At 44.7% G+C, this 18,346-nt stretch overlaps 2 protein-coding genes across 2 annotated transcripts; one reads left to right on the plus strand and one right to left on the minus strand.

Annotated features, from left to right (window-relative positions):
* Positions 1-7: 7 nt before the first annotated feature.
* On the plus strand, positions 8-2,350 carry LOC108030243 (beta-glucuronidase-like). Its single transcript, XM_017103050.3, has 5 exons — positions 8-1,485; positions 1,543-1,807; positions 1,860-1,998; positions 2,051-2,210; positions 2,265-2,350. Exons 1-5 carry the CDS (start codon positions 62-64, stop codon positions 2,317-2,319), a joined length of 2,043 nt encoding a protein of 680 aa, XP_016958539.1. The 5' UTR covers positions 8-61; the 3' UTR covers positions 2,320-2,350.
* LOC108030247 (zinc finger HIT domain-containing protein 3) lies at positions 2,320-3,228 on the minus strand. The gene is made up of 3 exons (XM_017103053.3): positions 2,851-3,228; positions 2,634-2,794; positions 2,320-2,581 (listed from the first exon to the last, which is right to left on the minus strand). The coding sequence occupies exons 1-3, from the start codon at positions 2,916-2,918 to the stop codon at positions 2,379-2,381; spliced, it is 432 nt and encodes a 143-aa protein (XP_016958542.1). The 5' UTR covers positions 2,919-3,228; the 3' UTR covers positions 2,320-2,378.
* Positions 3,229-18,346: the final 15,118 nt, after the last annotated feature.

Raw genomic sequence — 18,346 nt, forward strand, 5'->3', positions numbered from 1 at the left:
TTGCCAGAAGCGGGACCAGAAGGCTTCTCCTTTTGAAAGCTCCTAGTTGCCAATTGTCGATATGCAACTGGTAACGTGGCTGTGCATCGGGATGCTCCTGGTGGTCCTGGGTTCATCCTTGGAGCTGGATTTCAAGAAGCCCCCTCCTACGAGCGGTTTGCTCTTTCCCCAAGACTCGGAGACTAGAGAAGTGCGGTCGCTGGACGGAATCTGGCAAATGGTGAAGGGTTCTTCTTCTGATCTAACCAGCGAGGATTACCAGGAGAAATTATTCGAGAAGAGTCTCAGCCAGTCGGGTCGCCATTTGATTCCCATCGCGGTGCCCGCATCCTATAATGACATCACCGTCAGCCGATCACTGCGCGACCATGTGGGCCCCGTTTGGTACGAGAGAAGCTTCTTTGTGCCCGCCTCCTGGGACCGAAGGCTTCGAACGTGGCTGCGATTCGGAAGCGTCCACTACCGCGCCGAGGTGTGGATCAATGGGCAGCACGTCGTGCGTCACAGCTCCGGGGGATTGCCCTTCGAGACGGAGGTGAGTGGGGTTGTGAGCTTCGGCGCCGAGAACCGACTGACTGTGATGTGCGACAACCGACTGGATAACCTAACTATCACCCAAGGGGAGCTCCAGGATGATGGTGACACCACCAAGGCAACCCGTCAAGAATATGGTGTTGACTCTTTCAACTACGCTGGGATCCACAGGAGTGTTCTGTTGTACTCCACGCCCCTGGTCTTCATCAGCGATGTCTCCGTGTCCACAGAATACACCTCGAGGAGAGTGGGCATCATCAAGTATCGGCTGTGGATGGCTGGAAAGTCCCCGACTAAGTGGCGGAGAAACTACTATTTCCGTGTCCAGGTGCATGATCAACAGGGTGAAGTGGTGGCCCAGCAAGTTATCAGGCATCCCTTCAAGGGTAGACTGCGCGTTCATTGTGCCCGAGCCTGGTGGCCCTACCTCATGGATCCTGAGCCGGGATATCTGTACCGGCTCAAAGTGGAACTCTTCGAAGGCGATTCAGAGGCTGAGGAGTCACAAGATGATGACCGGCTGGATGTCTACCGGATTTCGGTGGGACTACGCAGCCTTAAGTGGGACAACAACAGCCTGCTTTTAAACGGCAAACCTTTGTATTTGCGAGGATTTGGCCGCCACGAGGACTCAGAGATCCGCGGCAGGGGTCACGACAATCCCCTCATGCTGCGGGACTTTAACTTGCTGCGTTGGATAGGAGCGAATGCCTATCGCACATCCCACTACCCCTATTCCGAGGAGTCCATGCAGTTTGCCGACGAGCAGGGCATCATGGTGATAGACGAGTGCTCGGCGGTGGACTTGGAGGGCTTTCACCCAGGCGTGCTGCAGAACCACATGTCGGCGATGGAGCAGCTGATACACAGGGACAGGAACCATCCAAGTGTCATAGCCTGGTCGCTGGCCAACGAGCCCAGCTGTACGTTAGAGTCCGCCGAATACTTTAAGTGGGTGTGTAAGAGGATTTCTGGGATTCTTAGTAAGTTCCAGTCTTTTTCCTACAGATCTTTGGTGAAGTACATCCGGAAAATGGCTCACTGTCGTCCTTTGACTGCTGCTCTTGCAACGCCAACTGATGACGCGGATAAATGCAAGCTCGCTGGATTGCTGGACATTCTGGGCTTCAATGGGTATTATGGCTCGACTTCTGGTAGTCTGGACTCGACCACAGGTCCCCTAGTGAATGAGGCCAAATTTTGGCGCAATCTGACCCAGAAGCTGGTGATTATAATGGAGTACGGTGCGGATTCCATTGAGTTTTACCCATCGGTAAGCGCTTTATCACCTGCGGTATTCCTTGTTTTATGGTTTTTCGTTTTAGTTGCCTTCACTCATGGGTTCCCCCGACTTCCAGCGGCAGCTGTACTCCAAGCACTTTCAGGCCTTCGACAAGCTGCGGCAGAATCCTTGGTTCATCGGGGAGTTCGTGTGGAACTTTGCCGACTTCCAGACGGCCCACTGTGAGTGGAGCCCACTCCTTCGGTTTAACACAGTTTACATTTGTTTCCTCAGCTTATACGGGGCTCGGTGGACATAGGAAGGGCATCTTCACCAGGAACCGGCAGCCCAAGGAGATGGCGTATGTGCTGAGGCGACGCTACTTTGGCCTGGCCCACAAACTAAATCGGGTCAAGATGCCAGCGGATCTGGAGGAATATGTAGTGGCGGAAAGGTGGGTTGCGGATACTTTTAGATAAACCTTATAGACATTTGTTACCCTCTCCAGCAATACATCCAAGCTAGTCGATCACGAATCTGGAGAGGATTTTAAGCTGTTGTAGTTACAAAATATATGGCTGTATTTATTAGGACTATGAAGTGGAAATTTCTGGGGGATAGATTAGGAGCATAACTCAAGTTCAGCCCTTTCTGCAGCCGTCATGGGTTCCACGACCTGCAGACAGGCATTGGCGAACTCCACGAAGAGCGGCTCCTGCATGGCGGCCATCATGGCCGTCTGGGCGTTCATGGCCACATCGATCTGCTGGAGCAGCGAGCGCAGGTGGGGATTGTGGAGCAAGTTGCGCAGCTCCTGGCAGTGCTCTGCGGGGGAATACTGTGATAAGTGGGTCAACTAGGAACTCGGGGAACCCACCTAGTTGCTGGAGCTTCTCCGCGGGAACGGTGTCATCGGTGGTGAAGGGCACATGGAGCGTGGGTTCCTCCTGGAAGGCACTTTCCTCCTTTTTTCCCACTAAATCCTGTGTCACACATTGAGGAGAGTCTTTGTGTTCCTTGTAACAGGCCACAGAGCAGCTGAAATTGTGGTCCCCTGTTACACCAACTTGGGATTACAACTTGGAGAAACTTACTAGGGCGCCTCGCACTTGCTGCACTTGTATTTTCTGGTGTTTTCCTCGCAATTTACGCAGGTTTCCATATTGTATTTCTCGAAAAACAAAACTAGCGTGCAAAATAAAGAACAGCTGAGCGAGTGTCACTGGAAGCAGCTTCTGTCCTTCACCAGAGTCCCAGGCCGTTGCGCCTTTGCTGCAACGCCGTTCTGCTGTTGGCGGTAGAGAAGAAAGAAGTTTATGGCAAATCGCAGGCAGAATAACAAAAGGATTCGCATTAAGTCGCGTGGCTGCATGGCAAATTGGCTGAAAGTATAAAAGGCACTTTTATGCGACGAGAGTGTACGTAAAACAAATCTGTTTTTGCTTTGACAGTTCGACGTCCGGCTTTCAAATGCCCGGCTCGTAACTGCCAGCTTTTGAAATGTAAATCTGGCTATTTTTGGCGGCATTACATGGTAACGGTAAGCTTTACGAAGCCTTTTTGAATTTTCCTAGAAATATCATTTCATTTTTAATATAAATTATATATATATAGTTCATCTTCTATTGAAATGAAAAATTGTTTATTTCGGTACACATACCCAGGATTGTCTAAACATCAAAAAAGGTACAATAAAATTGTTGAAAATAATTCTATTTAGTGCCTATTAACTTTAGTTACAAAGAATAGTAGATAAAATATAAAACTAAAATGTATCTTAAGATTTTTTTTTGCATTAATGTATACCTAAACTATTCAAGAATGTGTCCCCAAAATTCCAAGTATTTTAAAAGTTAGCGAAGAAATAATTTTATCTTATTGACGGGAAAGATGGGGAAAAAAGTATACGTATAACTACAGTAAAACCTTCCTTCCCAAAAAAAATCCGGAAAAAATCAATTTTTTTCAACTTTAAAAGCAGGCTCACGCGCCTAACATGCCATCTAATTACTAATTATGGTATTAGCGTATTATTATTTCATAAATGTTAATCAAGAAAAAGATAAAGCGGAGTTAAGAACACCGAAGTAAAGAAATATGATTATTTTCTAGACAAGACTCTTGGGATGATCTAGGCAAGACAAGAAAATGTTTTAACTTGGCAATAACAAGAATGATGAGAAGCAACAAATTAAATAAGAATGTAAAGCGAAATCATGTTTCCTTCAGTTCTAAATAACACTTTTTAAATACATTTTTGGCCTGACGGTAGTTTAACGATACATTTAAACGGAAATCAGTTCAACCTCAGATTGACACAGAAGATCTCCGCACATATGTATAAAAACACAAAAGTGCACGATTAGAGGTGTGTTTGGTCAGATTGGGAGAGACCCAAAAACCGGGTTCTGCCCTTTTCCGGTTGCGGATGGCATTATTTGATTGTGTGTATCCTGGGTATCCGGTCTTGTTTGCCCTAGCCAGTCTCATTTATGGGCCATCCCGGGCACGTCATCTTCCGTGCGGCTCCTGAGCAAACAAACGAGGGCCGCTTATCATGGTAGCCTCCCTGCCTTCCGACCTACCTGCACCCCAACCCCCACGATTTCCAACCCCCAGCAATGCGCAGTCTGAAGCCACCTGGCGAATTAACCAAGAATTCGACAGGCGAGAGGGAAGCAATCAAATGACGGTCGGCGTGTCCACAAATTGTAAACATATCCTGCTCACGGAATGGAACGGAATCGGAGTAGGACTCGGAATGGACCCTCCCGACAAGGAGTAGTCCAGATCCGCTCCAGCTCCAAAGACAAGCGCAGTTGGCGAGGAGCAAAAACAGTCCAAGGAAATGAAGGCTGAAACAAGTGACCGAAGATGGGAATACCTTTCACTTGAAAATATTATTACTGATTTCAAAGTATTTGAATATTTTTTTAAAACAAGTATCCCAACGATCTTCAGTAAATATGTTAAATGTTAAAGAACACTGCCAGGAGATCTGAAGTCTTTATATGATTTTGAATTAAATTGTTATGGAATCTATAGAGTTAAAACTATGTGTTCTAAGCGCTTTTAATGTATCTATCGCTTCTGTGGAATAAAGTTTGAAGATGTTTAATGACTTTTTAGAAACCCAAAGACCTATTTCTAAATATAACCTTTGCCTTATTTTGTTTATTTTAACTTAAAGGAGGGGAACGTGATATGGGGATCCCTTATAAGCTGTGGATCGGTGATAAAGTATTCTCTGGTAACCAGGGTATGGCAAACAGCGAACAATTTTTGGTGGCAATAAATGGCTTCAATGACTGACTGACTGACCGGAAGGGGTGGTCTAGGTGCCCGGCTATAGGCGGGGAGGTCTGAATCCTTTTCCCTTTTTCTTTTTGCTTGCCATATTTTTTGGGGACTTGTACTCGGACTGGTTGTTGTTATTTTCAATGGCTTTTGCTTTGTTTTGGGCGCTACCAATTGGATTGCACGGAGCAAAAAGAGCGAGGCAAGGATGCCGGGCTGGGGTTGGGGTTGGGGCCTGGAATCGGACCGGGTAACATGATGTGGCGCCTCTGCCGCTTCCGCTGTTCGTGCGGCACAAGCGCGATAATTGCCAGCGTTATCCGCTCGGCCTGCCAGTCAAATAGGCGCAGCAGCAGCAGCGGCGAGGCAGAGGCAGAGGCTCAGGCAGGGGGGCCACGGGCGGCAGGAAGACCCTTCGTGTGACTCGCCTACTTTTGATTTACAACATTCGTGCAACATCAGCAGCGGTGTATCGGCCAAAAGGAAAGGGGCAACGGCGACCAGTGCAAACAGCAAGGAGAAAAGCGAGACACACGCCACCAGGCGGGGCAGAGGGGCCGGAGCCCCCTTTCCGAGGGCAGGTGTCGTTCGTTAGGACTTTTCAGCGTTTTTCATTCCCAGCTCTTCCCCACCAGCTACCAGTTACCAGTTACCAGCCCGCCAGCGAAAAGCCAAAAGCGATATTAATAGATAGCGGCACTTTTCCCTTCGTTTTTATCGCCCGAAAGGCCAAGCGGGGAGAAGTCGGAGGGCGGGGGAGGGCGAAGATAGTCCTGGAATTGGGCAGATTGACAGATCATGCAATCATGGTGGCACAGCGTTTATAGTGCATATAATGAATATTAAATTACATGCAACACATCTGGCTTTGGCAGTCGAACTTCCTTGCCGCGAATTTGTTTGTACAAAAAGTTGCAGTTTTTTGGGAACTATTTCAATACAACTTCTATAAAGGCCTACGTTAGTCAAGTCTTACATAAAAAAACGTGAACTTATTACATAAATTTATCTTGAAATAATTTTTTTCTTTTTAATTAAAGTTTTTTTACTTTTAAAGTAAATAATATTTTAAGACTTTACCTATAATAATTCATTTACTTCAAAGTGTATTAAAATTTAAAAAAAGGGAAAATGTTATTCTGAAAGTTCGAATAATGTTTATAGGGCTTAACAAGTCAAAGAAAAAATAAATATTAAAAATGTAGTGAAAAGTCGTTCTACCTTTTAAAATTGATATGTTGATAGACAAATATTTAAATATTTTTTAACTGGAACTTAGACCCCTGTTAGTTGATTGCCATTAAGTAAACCAACACTGTACTCTGTCGGCCAATTCGATTGGAATTCCCCTGAGCTTTTGGACAGTGGACTAGTGGGTCATCAAAGGGATTCGAAAATAATTCGAAATTCCGAACGGATCCCGGGAGACATTAACTACCAGCAGGAGACTCCGACTGGGACTGGAGGGGATGGCGCAATAGCACTATATGAATCCAATGGCTTGTAATTTATAACGCAATCACGTGCCACATTCGACGCCGTCGAGCAAAGGCGCCAAAAATATGAATATATATATGAGCCGAGAGCGACTAAATAATTTGGAAATGATTTACAATACGGCCGGGACGAGGCCCGGCGCGTCCGGAGGTTCATAAATCTAACTGCATGACGAAAAGATGCAGTCCACTAGAGCCGACTTCTGCCGGAGCTCTTCTTGGGGCGCCCGGCGGAATGAAATGCGCCGAAATTACAGGCTGCAGCCGGGAATGATGCATGACTGGCAGGCAAGGAGTCGGGAGCAGGGGCAGGAGCAGGAGCAGGCGAGCCCCATCCCGAATCCCGAAATTGTCGTATAAAAATGCGACCCCGTGGCGCTAATTCGGTTATGTATTGTCAGTGGGCCTAATCTAGCGGGAAATGGCCTTTGGGGAAGTCCCCCAGCGATGCTGAGGCGATAATTGCAATGGCAGTCATTTCAATTCCGCCTCTTCACCAGCCGAGGAGCTCGATCCAATCCCCGCTTCTGGCCCCTTTGATGGATGACAGCGTCTGCAGTCCGTTGCTGTTGTCAAACATTTCGCGCCTTGGCCATTTGTCTTTCCGCCGCTGCGGCTCTGGTGGCTCATCCCGATCCTGCCGCTGCTCCAGGCCCTTCTTCTCCAGCTTTTGTGGAGAATAGCGCTCCCCACCCAATGGGGTAGCTTGACTGTTTGGTAACGTTCGATGGCCTATATAATATTTCTTTAAGCTCAATTATGGTCTTGTTTAGAATGTTAGAACAACTTTTTGATTGACAATCATATGTAATTAAACTTTATAGGCTATACAACGAATTCGAAACATTAAAATAATTATTAGGATTTCAGGCGAAATCTTTATTGTATCTATATTGTAATAATTAAATATAAAATGCCTAACAGATTTTTATATTTTATACCTTATCCTGTTTAATCGACTAAACTGAGATAAGTTGCAGTGAACAAGAAATACTTAAAACAAATATAGTTTTACTACTTTAGGTTTAACACGAGAATAAGAAGATAGTTTAGTGTCAATTATTTTTGGTTAAATAAATAAAATAAAATGTACTTGTTCGTAGCAAGGCTACTTTTCTACATATTGTTCTTTTAAAGCACTTTAACGTGTGCTCCGGCTACCTAAAGACATTTCCTTGGCCTTTCCAAATATTTATCCGCGCGTAACACGGATACATTACGGTTAGGGCAACTAATCGCTGCCTTGAGCCATGGGCTACGAGCAACATTCCCCAACTTTTTATTAGGATTTTAGCTACTTTTTTGCTGTTGCCACGCTGCGCCTTAATTAAAAAGCTGCAGGCCGCTTTAGAAGAAGTTGCAGTGCTGAAAAGCAAAGCCCAGGGAGCGGGGCCGCCGAGGTATTTATGACTTGGCACGCAACGGACGGAGCATGATTTACGGTTTCCACGGCTTCGGTTTATTGAGAGGCGCCACGGGCAGCGGCCAGGATGCAATGGATTCCACTCGAAACAAAGGCAGCGCCAAGAATTGGTCGCAATGGCCCATCAATCATTGGGAGCTGGCCATACCTTGGCGTAATCCTTTTCGCCACCGGATTAGGGGGATGGAGTGCAGCTGCGTCTAAGGCCCGGCGCATCCCATGGATACCCAGACCCGTTCCGGGGGCAGGAAGCCGGAAGCAGGACTCGATTGGCTCGAATGGCTTTATGGCCGCATTATGCTTAATAAAGCAGTCACTGCCACTGGGTCTTTATTTTTATTTCTATCGGGGATCTGGTTTTATCTGCGAGTCATAATGGGCGATGGCGACGCTTTTACATCGTGATTTATGTGATTACTTCAATGCGGCGGCGTTGCGCCAAAAGTCGGAAAAGTATATAAAAGCGATTCGCAGATCCGGGAAGCGATTCGCAGCCCCCTTCGACTGCAAACATTTTGCGGTCGAGGCGTGTCAGCGTGGCCAAATAAATAGGCCTAAATATGCTGCAGTCTAATTTGCAATTAACACTTGCCCCGAAATGTAGGCAGCTCTCTTTTGACCACTAATGAGCCCTGCCGTCCAGTTCGATATTCAATTTATTTATTTTCTGCTTTTTAAATGGCCCAACGGCCGCGTTATTAACTCGCCTTTCGCCTCTCGCCTTTTTTCATGCCGCAATGGCACAAAATAATTTTCCCAATTGGGCATAAGTCCTGCGGTTGCACGGACCGCCCCCGCCTCTGTCTGTGCGCAAATTGAAACACTCGCAGATCCTGCCCGTCTGCGCCGGCCTTTATGCAGCCCGGAGTCCACGAGAGTCGTCCACTCATTCATGAATGCATTTACATGGCCCGGCTTCAACTTGCCTCGCAGGCACTCGAAAAAAGGTTTTTTTCAGTTACCAAAATGTTTAATAAGGAAATTAGTGGCCACTATTAAAAAAATAATATTAAAAGTACGTAATTGCTATTAGTCTAGGTCTAAAGTTTATTCAAAATTTTATTTTATAACAACCTTCTATTTTTCACATTATTTTTTCTATTATTCACCAAGAAATAAGATGAAATAAATGAGCAAATAAAACTATATTCCTTCAGGTTTACAAAGTTCAAAATTTAAAGGCAATAAAGTAAACCAAAATTTTTGGGGAACTGATTAAAACGATTATAGTGTTTTCCTAGTTTATTTTTTTCGCCTTTCAGCACAGGTAATAACCTCAAACCTAATCCATTATATTAATCATTTGATTATTTATTATTATTATTTATTATTATTATTTAATATTTTTAATTTATTATTTAAATTTATATTCCAAAGTTTTAAGCCAAGTGAAAAACTGGGTATCCTTATAAGTAAAAGGGTTTAGGGCTTTCCTATCTTATATTAAGTGGCATTTCTTGAAATTAAAAAACCAGTATCCAAGTAAACTCCTCATTTTTTGCGAGTGTCATGGGGGGAAGGGCTTTCCAAGGGGTGGCAATTTAACAGCATTTACAGTAACACGTGTAATTATTTCATGAGATTTATCTGCAGCAGCCGCTCGCCTTCGCTGCACTTTGGTAAATGCGACAAAAATTCCAATTGCAAGGCGCAAACAAACGGGGCGTGGCGGGGGCAGAGATCGGGGATGCCACAAGTGACCGCAGCATAAACCAGACCATCTTACGAGGTGCCGGAAAAGCGGAAAAGGGCGCCAGGGGAGGGGGCCCGGGCAGGATGCCGTGATAAGCTGCCATGTGGCAGGCGCAACCTGCGCTCATCTGTCACTTCCGGCCACGCCCCCCGTCCCGCGGCGCCCACTCGAGCATCAACTTACAAGGCACACGCAGCGCCATCTGTTGTGGTTTATTTGCGTTAAAATGATTGGATGCACGTCATATCTGCGGGCCCCCAGTTACCAGTATCCCCGATCCAGTATCCAGCATCCAGTATCCGGCACACAGCGCACGGCATGCAGCTTACGGCTCCAGTTCCATCTGCAGTCCCTGCCCCCCTGGCCAGCTCGTAATTCTTTTACGAAGCCTGCGATAGGCGCAGTTTTAATACCCTGCAGGGTGTTTGAAGCAGGGGTATGTCTGTCACAGGGGTGCCTGTGAACTTATCCGCTTACTAATATTTAATGTCTGTCTAATAAATTAAGTTGAATGATTCAATGATTAATATTTGCTCATAAAAAGAGAAAAGCTTATAAACAACAATATAAAAGTTTAATGCTTAACTTAAAAAACCATCCTACAAAATTTTACAATTGAATTCCAAAAAACAGTTGTTTCTCTTTGAAAGGCCTATATGTAATTAATATATTTAAATATTTCTTATATTATATTAATTGTTGACTATTATAATTCATATTTATTATAACATTCTAATGTATTTATTTTATGTGTTATGTGTGCGATGCCTATCATAATTGAGTGCTATGTTTGAATCTATTGTTCAGAAATATTAATTGGAAAATAGTGAATGATTTGCATTGCTTGTTTTCTAGAAAACGTTGTATTCTTTTAGCAGTGGATTTTAAATCACGGATAGATGTGAATGTAAATAATGGTTGATAGGCAACGTTTCAACTAGTGGGTATCTTTAAGTCGTTGCTCTCAAGACCGCCTGGTGCTGCCACTGCGTGTGCCGTGATGTCGCGATGTCGCGGCAGGCCTTTCCCAGGTACTTTATGGCCTTGTCGCGGTTGAGCTGAGCCCCGCGCGTGCCTCCGCTACATATTTAATATGCAAAGCCACGCGGAGAACGACTGAGCTGCAGATGGATGCACTGCCACATGGCGGAAGATGCAGCAGAGGCCCAGGCCACTCGAACTGAAACTGAGCTCGGTAAGGGTCGGAGGAGGCGCTTTCGATGCCAGGAAATGCGATACGATGCAGTGTGGTGGCCAGTCTGTTATCAGTTTTCAGTGCTTTTTGTAGCCTGACCTAAGGAAAAATATCTCAGTCGATGAGAATTGTCCTGGGGTTTTGATACACTTTGCAGTAAATTTTCCATGAAATGTTCTTAGAGAGATATGCAATGCCATAATCATTGATTCAACATTACAATATGTACATAAGACAAAGAAGATTTGGTTTTTAATTTAAAAGAATATATTTTCGTGCAACCAATTTTTTGACTTAGACATTTATTTATCAGTATAAAAATGGGTCTTAGGATTTTGAACTTTGGGCTTGTATGTCATGCCTCTTCAAACAGGAAAAGGTAATAAAGAAAAGCTTTATTCCTGACTCATTTTTATCATCCATATTAAGTAAGAAAAGGTCTAATTATTCTGGCATAGCGATAAGTAGTGCTTTGGACATAAATAAAGATGGTTCTAAACTTGAAATTTTATTCCCGAAGACTAAGGACCATCCTCATCTAATCTCTGTTAGACAGGTGGCGTTGAAATTATTCCTCCATGGCAAGTCCCCTGCTCCCTGTGGCCATCAGGCCAAGTTCCCGGGCCACATGCGTTCTCATGCAAAATCTCAAAGCCGGGCCAACAAGTTTGGGGCATCTGTGAGTGTCACCTGGCCGCCTTGCCTACCGGGTTGCCTGCCCATCTCCGCCCATCTCACTGCGCCGAGCATGCCGAGCAGCATGTCACCAAAAAGGCAGGAGATACTATCGCCCATGCCAACCGCACCGCAACGAGAAATGCCCGGGAGGATTTTCAATTTTACTGCATCATAAATTAAATTACCTCTTTCGATGCGATGTGCCATGAGCGGGAGACGGAGATGGAGACGGAGGGCAGAGCTGGGCCCATATTTCGCCAGGACAGGAGCAACCTGGCTCCATTTTATTACCGCAAAAGAAACGCAACAAGGAGATGGTGGTGGTGCGACCTTTGACTTTGCCAAAATGCCAAAGGTATGCGCAAAAATGCACAAAACATTCAAACAGTCCGTGGGCTGGGGCCAAGGGGGCTTTCGTGGGTTAAGGGGGGCCGAGCAGAGCCAAGGAGTGGGGCCAACCAATTCCCAAACTGCAGCAAAAATGTACAACAGCAGTCGCAGTCGCAGCCGCAGCCGCAGACAACGATGAGGCCAAACGACGATTGCGCCTGCAACATTACGTATACGCAGTGGTGCACCGCTGGAAAAAAGACAGCGGCCCAGCCCACCCAACCAGCCGAGCTTCGTCCATGGATCCTAATGAAATCAGTAATAGTAATGTAGCAGTGGCCGAAAAGAATCCGAGGGGTGCAAAAGCGGTGGCCCTGCCCGGCCAGTTCATCCACTCCATCCTCGAAATGCGAATAAAAAAGTAACATCACGTTCTGCCCCCGGCTGGCTGTTTGTTTTTCGAGTGCGTCCCTTTCAAATCTTGCACACAGGAGTCCATTAAATTTGCCAGCTTTGATTTGGCGAGCGGAAAACTGGCTACCGAATGGGGGAAAAATGACAAACGAAACACTCGCAGCTAATTTATGTAATTTGGCTAAGAGGCGAACACACCACGAATGCCGAATTGGCGCGCATCCATAACGACCCTGAAAAAGGGGGCTAAGGGCTGGCGCATCCGAATGCTGATGAACCCGGCAAGACGAGAGCCCATCGACTGGCCATAATTAAAATTACCCCGTTTACCTGTGACGTTTCCGGGGGAGCAGGTGGCACCCAGGATGCCGGGAGCCCACCCTCCGATGGCCTCGCTTTGGCCTCTTTGTTGACGTATTTTTTGGTTTATTGCCTTGCATTGCGGATGTGTGCGACGGCTGCCAAATTGTAATGTGCGGTGCGTCCAGGGAAACGGCCGAGCTCTCTGCGATCATAACGTGGCTCTAATGGTCTGTTTTGGCCCGGTCAACGGAGGTTACTTTATCTTTTCCGGCCTCAGACTCGCTCTTTTACTTTATTGCCGTCCGTTTTGTCGTTTCGGCCTTTTGTTTGATGAAATATGATTGTGTTTGTCACTGCAAAAGTGGCCAAAAGGGCTGCACAATTTCCTGGTACTCGTGTTGGGACTCAGGTGAAGTGCACGCTTCGGCATTTTTAATTGCCTCAGAAGGAGTGAGCTCTCGTTAGCCGTATTTCATTTGGAAAATATTTTAATTAGAAATTGTTTTAATGCCCGCCCAGACCATAAATCCAAATGGTTACCCAATAAAATCATATTTAGCTAAGGGGAGAATTTTTTAAATGCCTGTATGCGGGTTGTGTGTGCGAGAGGTCACCGCGTGGACGGGGTTATCCTTGTGGGTTACCGAGTTAAAGTGTCGTGCAAGTATTTCCCTAGCCTTGGCCATGTTCTGCTGTTCCTCCTGCTCTGTGGGCCAAATCACATGCTGCTTACTTATTGCTGGGATTAGGAGAAGATACCTTTCAGCAGGAGCCCCCACTTTCTCCACACTCCCCCTACTGATATCCTGCACTGCAAGAAAAGGATTCAAATGGATTTGGAATAAACGTCAAAACGATTAGCAAAATTGTAATAAATTTTTTGATAAATGGGCAATGAAAATTGGAAACCTAGCTTATGTAATGTTAATTTTCATTTAAATAAAATCCTTAAAACATCTTAAAAAATTAAAAAAATTTTAAAAGCTTTGATAAATTTATAAGGTATAGAAGCTTAGAGAAGCGAGTTTTACTCAAATTTTCTTTAGTTTCTTTAGATATGTTTTTATTTTTAGGTTCACTACAAAGCTGAAGCGGATGGTTCATTTTGGTTTTCCTACTAATAAAATCCCAGAAGGGAACGTTCTCAAAACTGGTCTCCTGATCTTAAAAGAGAGCTTATCGATTTAATCTTTAAACTTTAAAATCCTGAAGTGGTGATCTCGGCTTGCCAGACAATTTTCGCTTCTAAGAACAAAATCAACTCAATATCTATTTTAAGATCACTTGACAAAGATTACTTTTCATTTGATTTCAAGAACGTTTTTGCTTAATTGAGTGAGAGACGAAATGCCCAAAAAATTCTGTTTTTGTCTGTGTCTGCCATATTTTATATGAAATGCTCTTAAAATGTGTTTTCATAACTGGTTCATGATTCAGCATGAGTGTTTGTCTCAGTGCAGGTGCGAGTGGTTTTTGCCGGGCTTCGGCGGACATAACTCAAACCGAAATCGCCTGCCATGGCCTGCACGTGCAGCAGTTGCCGCCTGAGCCTGAGCCCGGCCTGCCAGCAGTTCCCCAGCTGCGGTTGCAGAGGCTGCCCCGCCCCTTCTGCCCCTGCCCCCATCCACATGGTCGGTGGTGTTGCAGCCAGCTACTCGTATTTGCAACAGAATGGAATGGAATATGGGTCAAAGTGCAGTTGAATGTCCTGAAACATCCGCAATGCTGTAGTTTGACTTTTTCCACACACACACGAGGGCTCGCCTTTGGTTCGGTGTTGGTTTGCATGGGAATTGCATTCAGGAATATTTTACGTTTTACGTTACGTCCTGCCTGTGCGCCAGTGTGTGTGGCAGGACTTTTACGTTACTTATTCGCAGTTGGTTTTTTTATAGGCGCATACACATGCCTGGGATTTTGCGATTTGGGGCTTGCAAAAGTTGTGTAGCCTGTCAGGCATCGAGTCTGAGCCGATCTGTCTGGATCGGTCGATGGTTTATGCATTCTCGCCACATCCCCGTGCCCATGCCCAAAACCGAAAATCCAATCCCCCGCCCCAGTGTGTTGTGCGCCAGCCAAGTCAGCCCCTTTCTGGCCTTCAATTAGCGTTCGAGCTTTAAGGACAAACAATTTGCGGAACTAGAAATTGCCAGGACATGTGCAACACATTTTTAGATTATTTTAGAGTACCCATTACTACAAAGGAGTAAGAGGTATATTGAATTTGACTTGACTGGTGGTGAATATTTTTTTTGTAGCTCTTGTAAAGCCTCTAGTTAATTTGTTTAACTGGGCATATACGTACTTATATTTTGTATAGATATAAGATCGTATTTGTATCTTCCAAATGAGAAACTTTTAAATTTTTATTATTCTCAATTAGTAAAATTTAGCCCATGTATCTATTTCTAAATATTGAGTAACTTCAAGTTTAAGTTTTTACCTCCCCTTTAAGATTTTATATCATTTTATATTATTTTATTTATATCTTAACACCTCTTCTTTTAAGCTGTATAAGATTTAGGCATTTCCTGGTGCACACTTCCCTCTTCTTAGTTTCGAAATTAGATGATGTCCATCTTTTGTATCCACTTTAACTCAAATACTTACCTATAAATAAAATTTGTCAACGCGCTGCAGCTGAAATGGGTATCTCGCGGCCAACTAATTCCCTTCAAAGTGGCCTTTCCCAGTTGAACCCATTACTGGCGACTTGTGGACAATCAAAAGGTCCTGCCTGCACTTGGCCTTTGATCAAAATTCAAACTACAAATTAGCCAGGACGCGACTAGGACCGCTGCCAGTCTGGGCCGTTTCCTTGGCCACCGGCGGTTTTCCCCTGCTCCGGTCTAATTTCAAAGTTTCACGGGTAATTTTAAAGATTTGTGTGCCGCAATCCATTAGCCAGGACGAAGGGAGCAGGAACTGGAGAGGCCGGAGCAGGAGCAACTACTTGACATGCCGTTGGCCGCAATGAAATGCGCAATAAATAAGACGCTAAATGAATACCAGGGCATGTTGGCCCCAGATCGGCCGAACAAACAAGCGCATAAATTTGGCAACTCCTCCTCCTTCGAGCCGTGTGTCGCCTGTAATTCTGCTCTTTATGGTGCTGGATTGCCATTGAAAGGATGGATATCCCGGAAAGGATATCTCCGGCTTTGATCACACATGCACGGGTTGATTGACCGGAAGGGCTGGGAGTGCTCCAGGACGCTCCACCTTCGGTGCCCGGGAGTGAATCACGACTCCGACTGGCCAAACACTTCAGATCGGAAGTTCTGCAATCGCCTCTTCAGGCCAAAGTTTGGAAAGGTGAAGGAGAGCTGCCAAAAATGCGTAGCTCAGCAGTTTTTCTCATACACAGAAACAAACTGACGATTGCTTTTGTTTTTAAGTAAAGTTTTTAATTTGTGTGAAAGTTATTAAGGCAGCAGTAGGTGCAGGAACTAGTTGGGAAAAAATATACATAAACCTCCTAAGACCTATTCTAAATTAGGTGTCGTACAAGCCTTAAAATAAAATATGTAAAGTAATTTTGTAAGCCAACATTTATTTCCAGACTTAAAATTAAATTAGGCAAGAAATCTATAAAATGAATTAGAAGTTTTTAATGTTTAGGGGGTATTCAAACAAATTTGCATTTATAGATAAACAAGTTAGTGAAAAAAGTTAACCCGTTAAGACCCTCCTTTAAACATTTTTTGGAAGGCAATCCAGTACTCGCTTTTTAAGTATTTTATAAATTAAATGAATTAGAGGTATAATCTTAATACAAAGTTAATTTACTAAATACGTTTTCAACCAAAAACGCTTTATAAAATTATTGAACCTAAAATTAAAGATCGAGTGCGCATTCCTTCACTGTTTTACGTTATTGCTATCATAATGCCAGGACATCGTTTTACAATAAGAATTTTTTTACAAATACATATCGAAGTCCTTTGCTGCTTCGAATCCTTTTTCCCTGTGCACCTCTTCTTTGTGGCTCTCTTCCCTAATGAACGTGTGGCATTTGTCACCCAAGGAGTGTGGACGCCACCGTGGGTGGATGCCACTGTGTGGGCATTAGTGTCGGCCAGTTGGGTCTTGGCCATATGCAGCAGATTAAAAGTCGATTTGACAAGCTGTTGACTGGCCGGAGGCAGGACGCAAAGGATGAGCGGGTAAGTGGAAGACAAGTGGCATGCGTGTCCTGTGACCATGCCCCTTGTCCCCTGTCCTTTACCCCTTCCACCGCCTTCTATTTCTCTCTCTCAAGATTTATGTGGCCAAGGACCACTGGCTGGCAGGCAATTAAAAAGCAGTTAATGAAAAGCGCCAACTCAGCCTCAGAAATCTTTGCAAAGTTTTTGCTGCGCCAAAAATTACGCATACGCCGCATGTGACAACTGTCAACAATATAATTCTTCAAGCCAGCCATAAAAAATGATGCAGGTGAGCTGGTGGTTGGAGGGTGGACAAGGGCAAGCCTAAAGCAGCTTAAGGCAGTTACTTTTTGCACCTTTTAGACGGCTTATGCCAAAGGGAGGGAAGCCAAGTCAGTGCCAAAGCCGGGGCTCACTTGCCTGTCGTCTTCGCTGCCAGCGAAAGGGGTGGCGGGAGGAGGGGTCGGGGCATGGGGAAACAGAACCGAAAGATGGTCTCGGGATCTGAAACTCAAAATACCCTTGCAGAGCAATCTATTGTAATGAGTTGCCATAGTGATCTAATTTTAAGCGTTTTTTCATCTAGGGTGGTTCAGAATAAAAGGGATTTATCGGAAAGAATTTCGTAAAAAAGATGAATTGTATTGACATCAGATACATAAAAAATATCTATAAATCAAGCCATCTATTATATTGTTTTGCCCATAGTGATCGTTTTTATAGGGCTAGGGATGGGAGGTTGCGGAAAATAATTTTATATAGAACATGATGTTGGATTTTTTATAAAACAAATATTGGTTTATGATTCACATATAGAAATATTCATATATAGAAATATCAGTTATATTAGATACGTTACGGTATAATATTAATTTGATTTTATTTTCTTTGCGGGTGGGTTCGAATTTGATAGTACCCTCTGTAAGGGAAGCCGCAGAGATAGCAAGAGGGGCAGCGAAATACAGAGAGAGAAAGAGGGTCGGAAAAGCGTGGCTGCACTTTAAGCCTTCGCAGAGTAATTGCGCGCAAAAAATGCGCAAATTGAGCGCAAGACCCAGAAAGACCCCGAAAGCCCCACCACTTCCCATCCTCAGCCCCACTTTTCAAAGGGCAGCGAAAACTTAGTTTTCGACTGTGTTTACTTTACGAGTTGCGTTTTGCGTGCGAAAAGTTTTACTTACGACTTGCATAAATGCAGTCATTGCCAGCTCCCCGCCCGGTTGCCCCTGGTCCAAACTGCAAAAAATGCAGTCGGAGTCCCAGAAGAGATTGGCATGTAAAATATGCTAAAAGCATGCCACTTCCCAGGGGGCCGACGGGGGCCTGGTTATGGGGCAGGCAAGGCCTTTTCAAGGCGTCGCTTAGTCGCGTTGTCAGATTTGTCAAACGCTCTCGCAAAATGAGGGGAAAATGGCATGGGGCCGGAGCAGCTGGAAGACATCGAATGCCACCAGGAATATTTTCCAATTGCATAGTTACAGGCGCTTGCCAAATATTTTGGATATTTCTGACATTTAAATAGTCGCCGAATTCCTCGAACCGCTGGAGAATACAAAACCCTGTCGGAAAGCCAGATAAATGGACATTTAAACGGTTTTATCAAGCCAATGAAA

The sequence above is a fragment of the Drosophila biarmipes genome, chromosome 2R, assembly GCF_025231255.1.
Source record: "Drosophila biarmipes strain raj3 chromosome 2R, RU_DBia_V1.1, whole genome shotgun sequence".
Lineage (NCBI taxonomy): Eukaryota > Metazoa > Arthropoda > Insecta > Diptera > Drosophilidae > Drosophila > Drosophila biarmipes.

Coding starts and splice junctions, on each gene's coding strand:
- LOC108030247 (XM_017103053.3), bottom strand. CDS start 2,918: ATGGAAACCTGCGTAAATTGCGAGGAAAACACCAGAAAATACAAGTGC. Junction 2,795..2,850: donor AGCAAGTGCGAGGCGCCCTA/GTAAGTTTCTCC, acceptor CCACAATTTCAG/CTGCTCTGTGGCCTGTTACA. Junction 2,582..2,633: donor GGAGAAGCTCCAGCAACTAG/GTGGGTTCCCCG, acceptor ATTCCCCCGCAG/AGCACTGCCAGGAGCTGCGC.
- LOC108030243 (XM_017103050.3), top strand. CDS start 62: ATGCAACTGGTAACGTGGCTGTGCATCGGGATGCTCCTGGTGGTCCTG. Junction 1,486..1,542: donor GAGTCCGCCGAATACTTTAA/GTGGGTGTGTAA, acceptor TTTTTCCTACAG/ATCTTTGGTGAAGTACATCC. Junction 1,999..2,050: donor CGACTTCCAGACGGCCCACT/GTGAGTGGAGCC, acceptor TTGTTTCCTCAG/CTTATACGGGGCTCGGTGGA.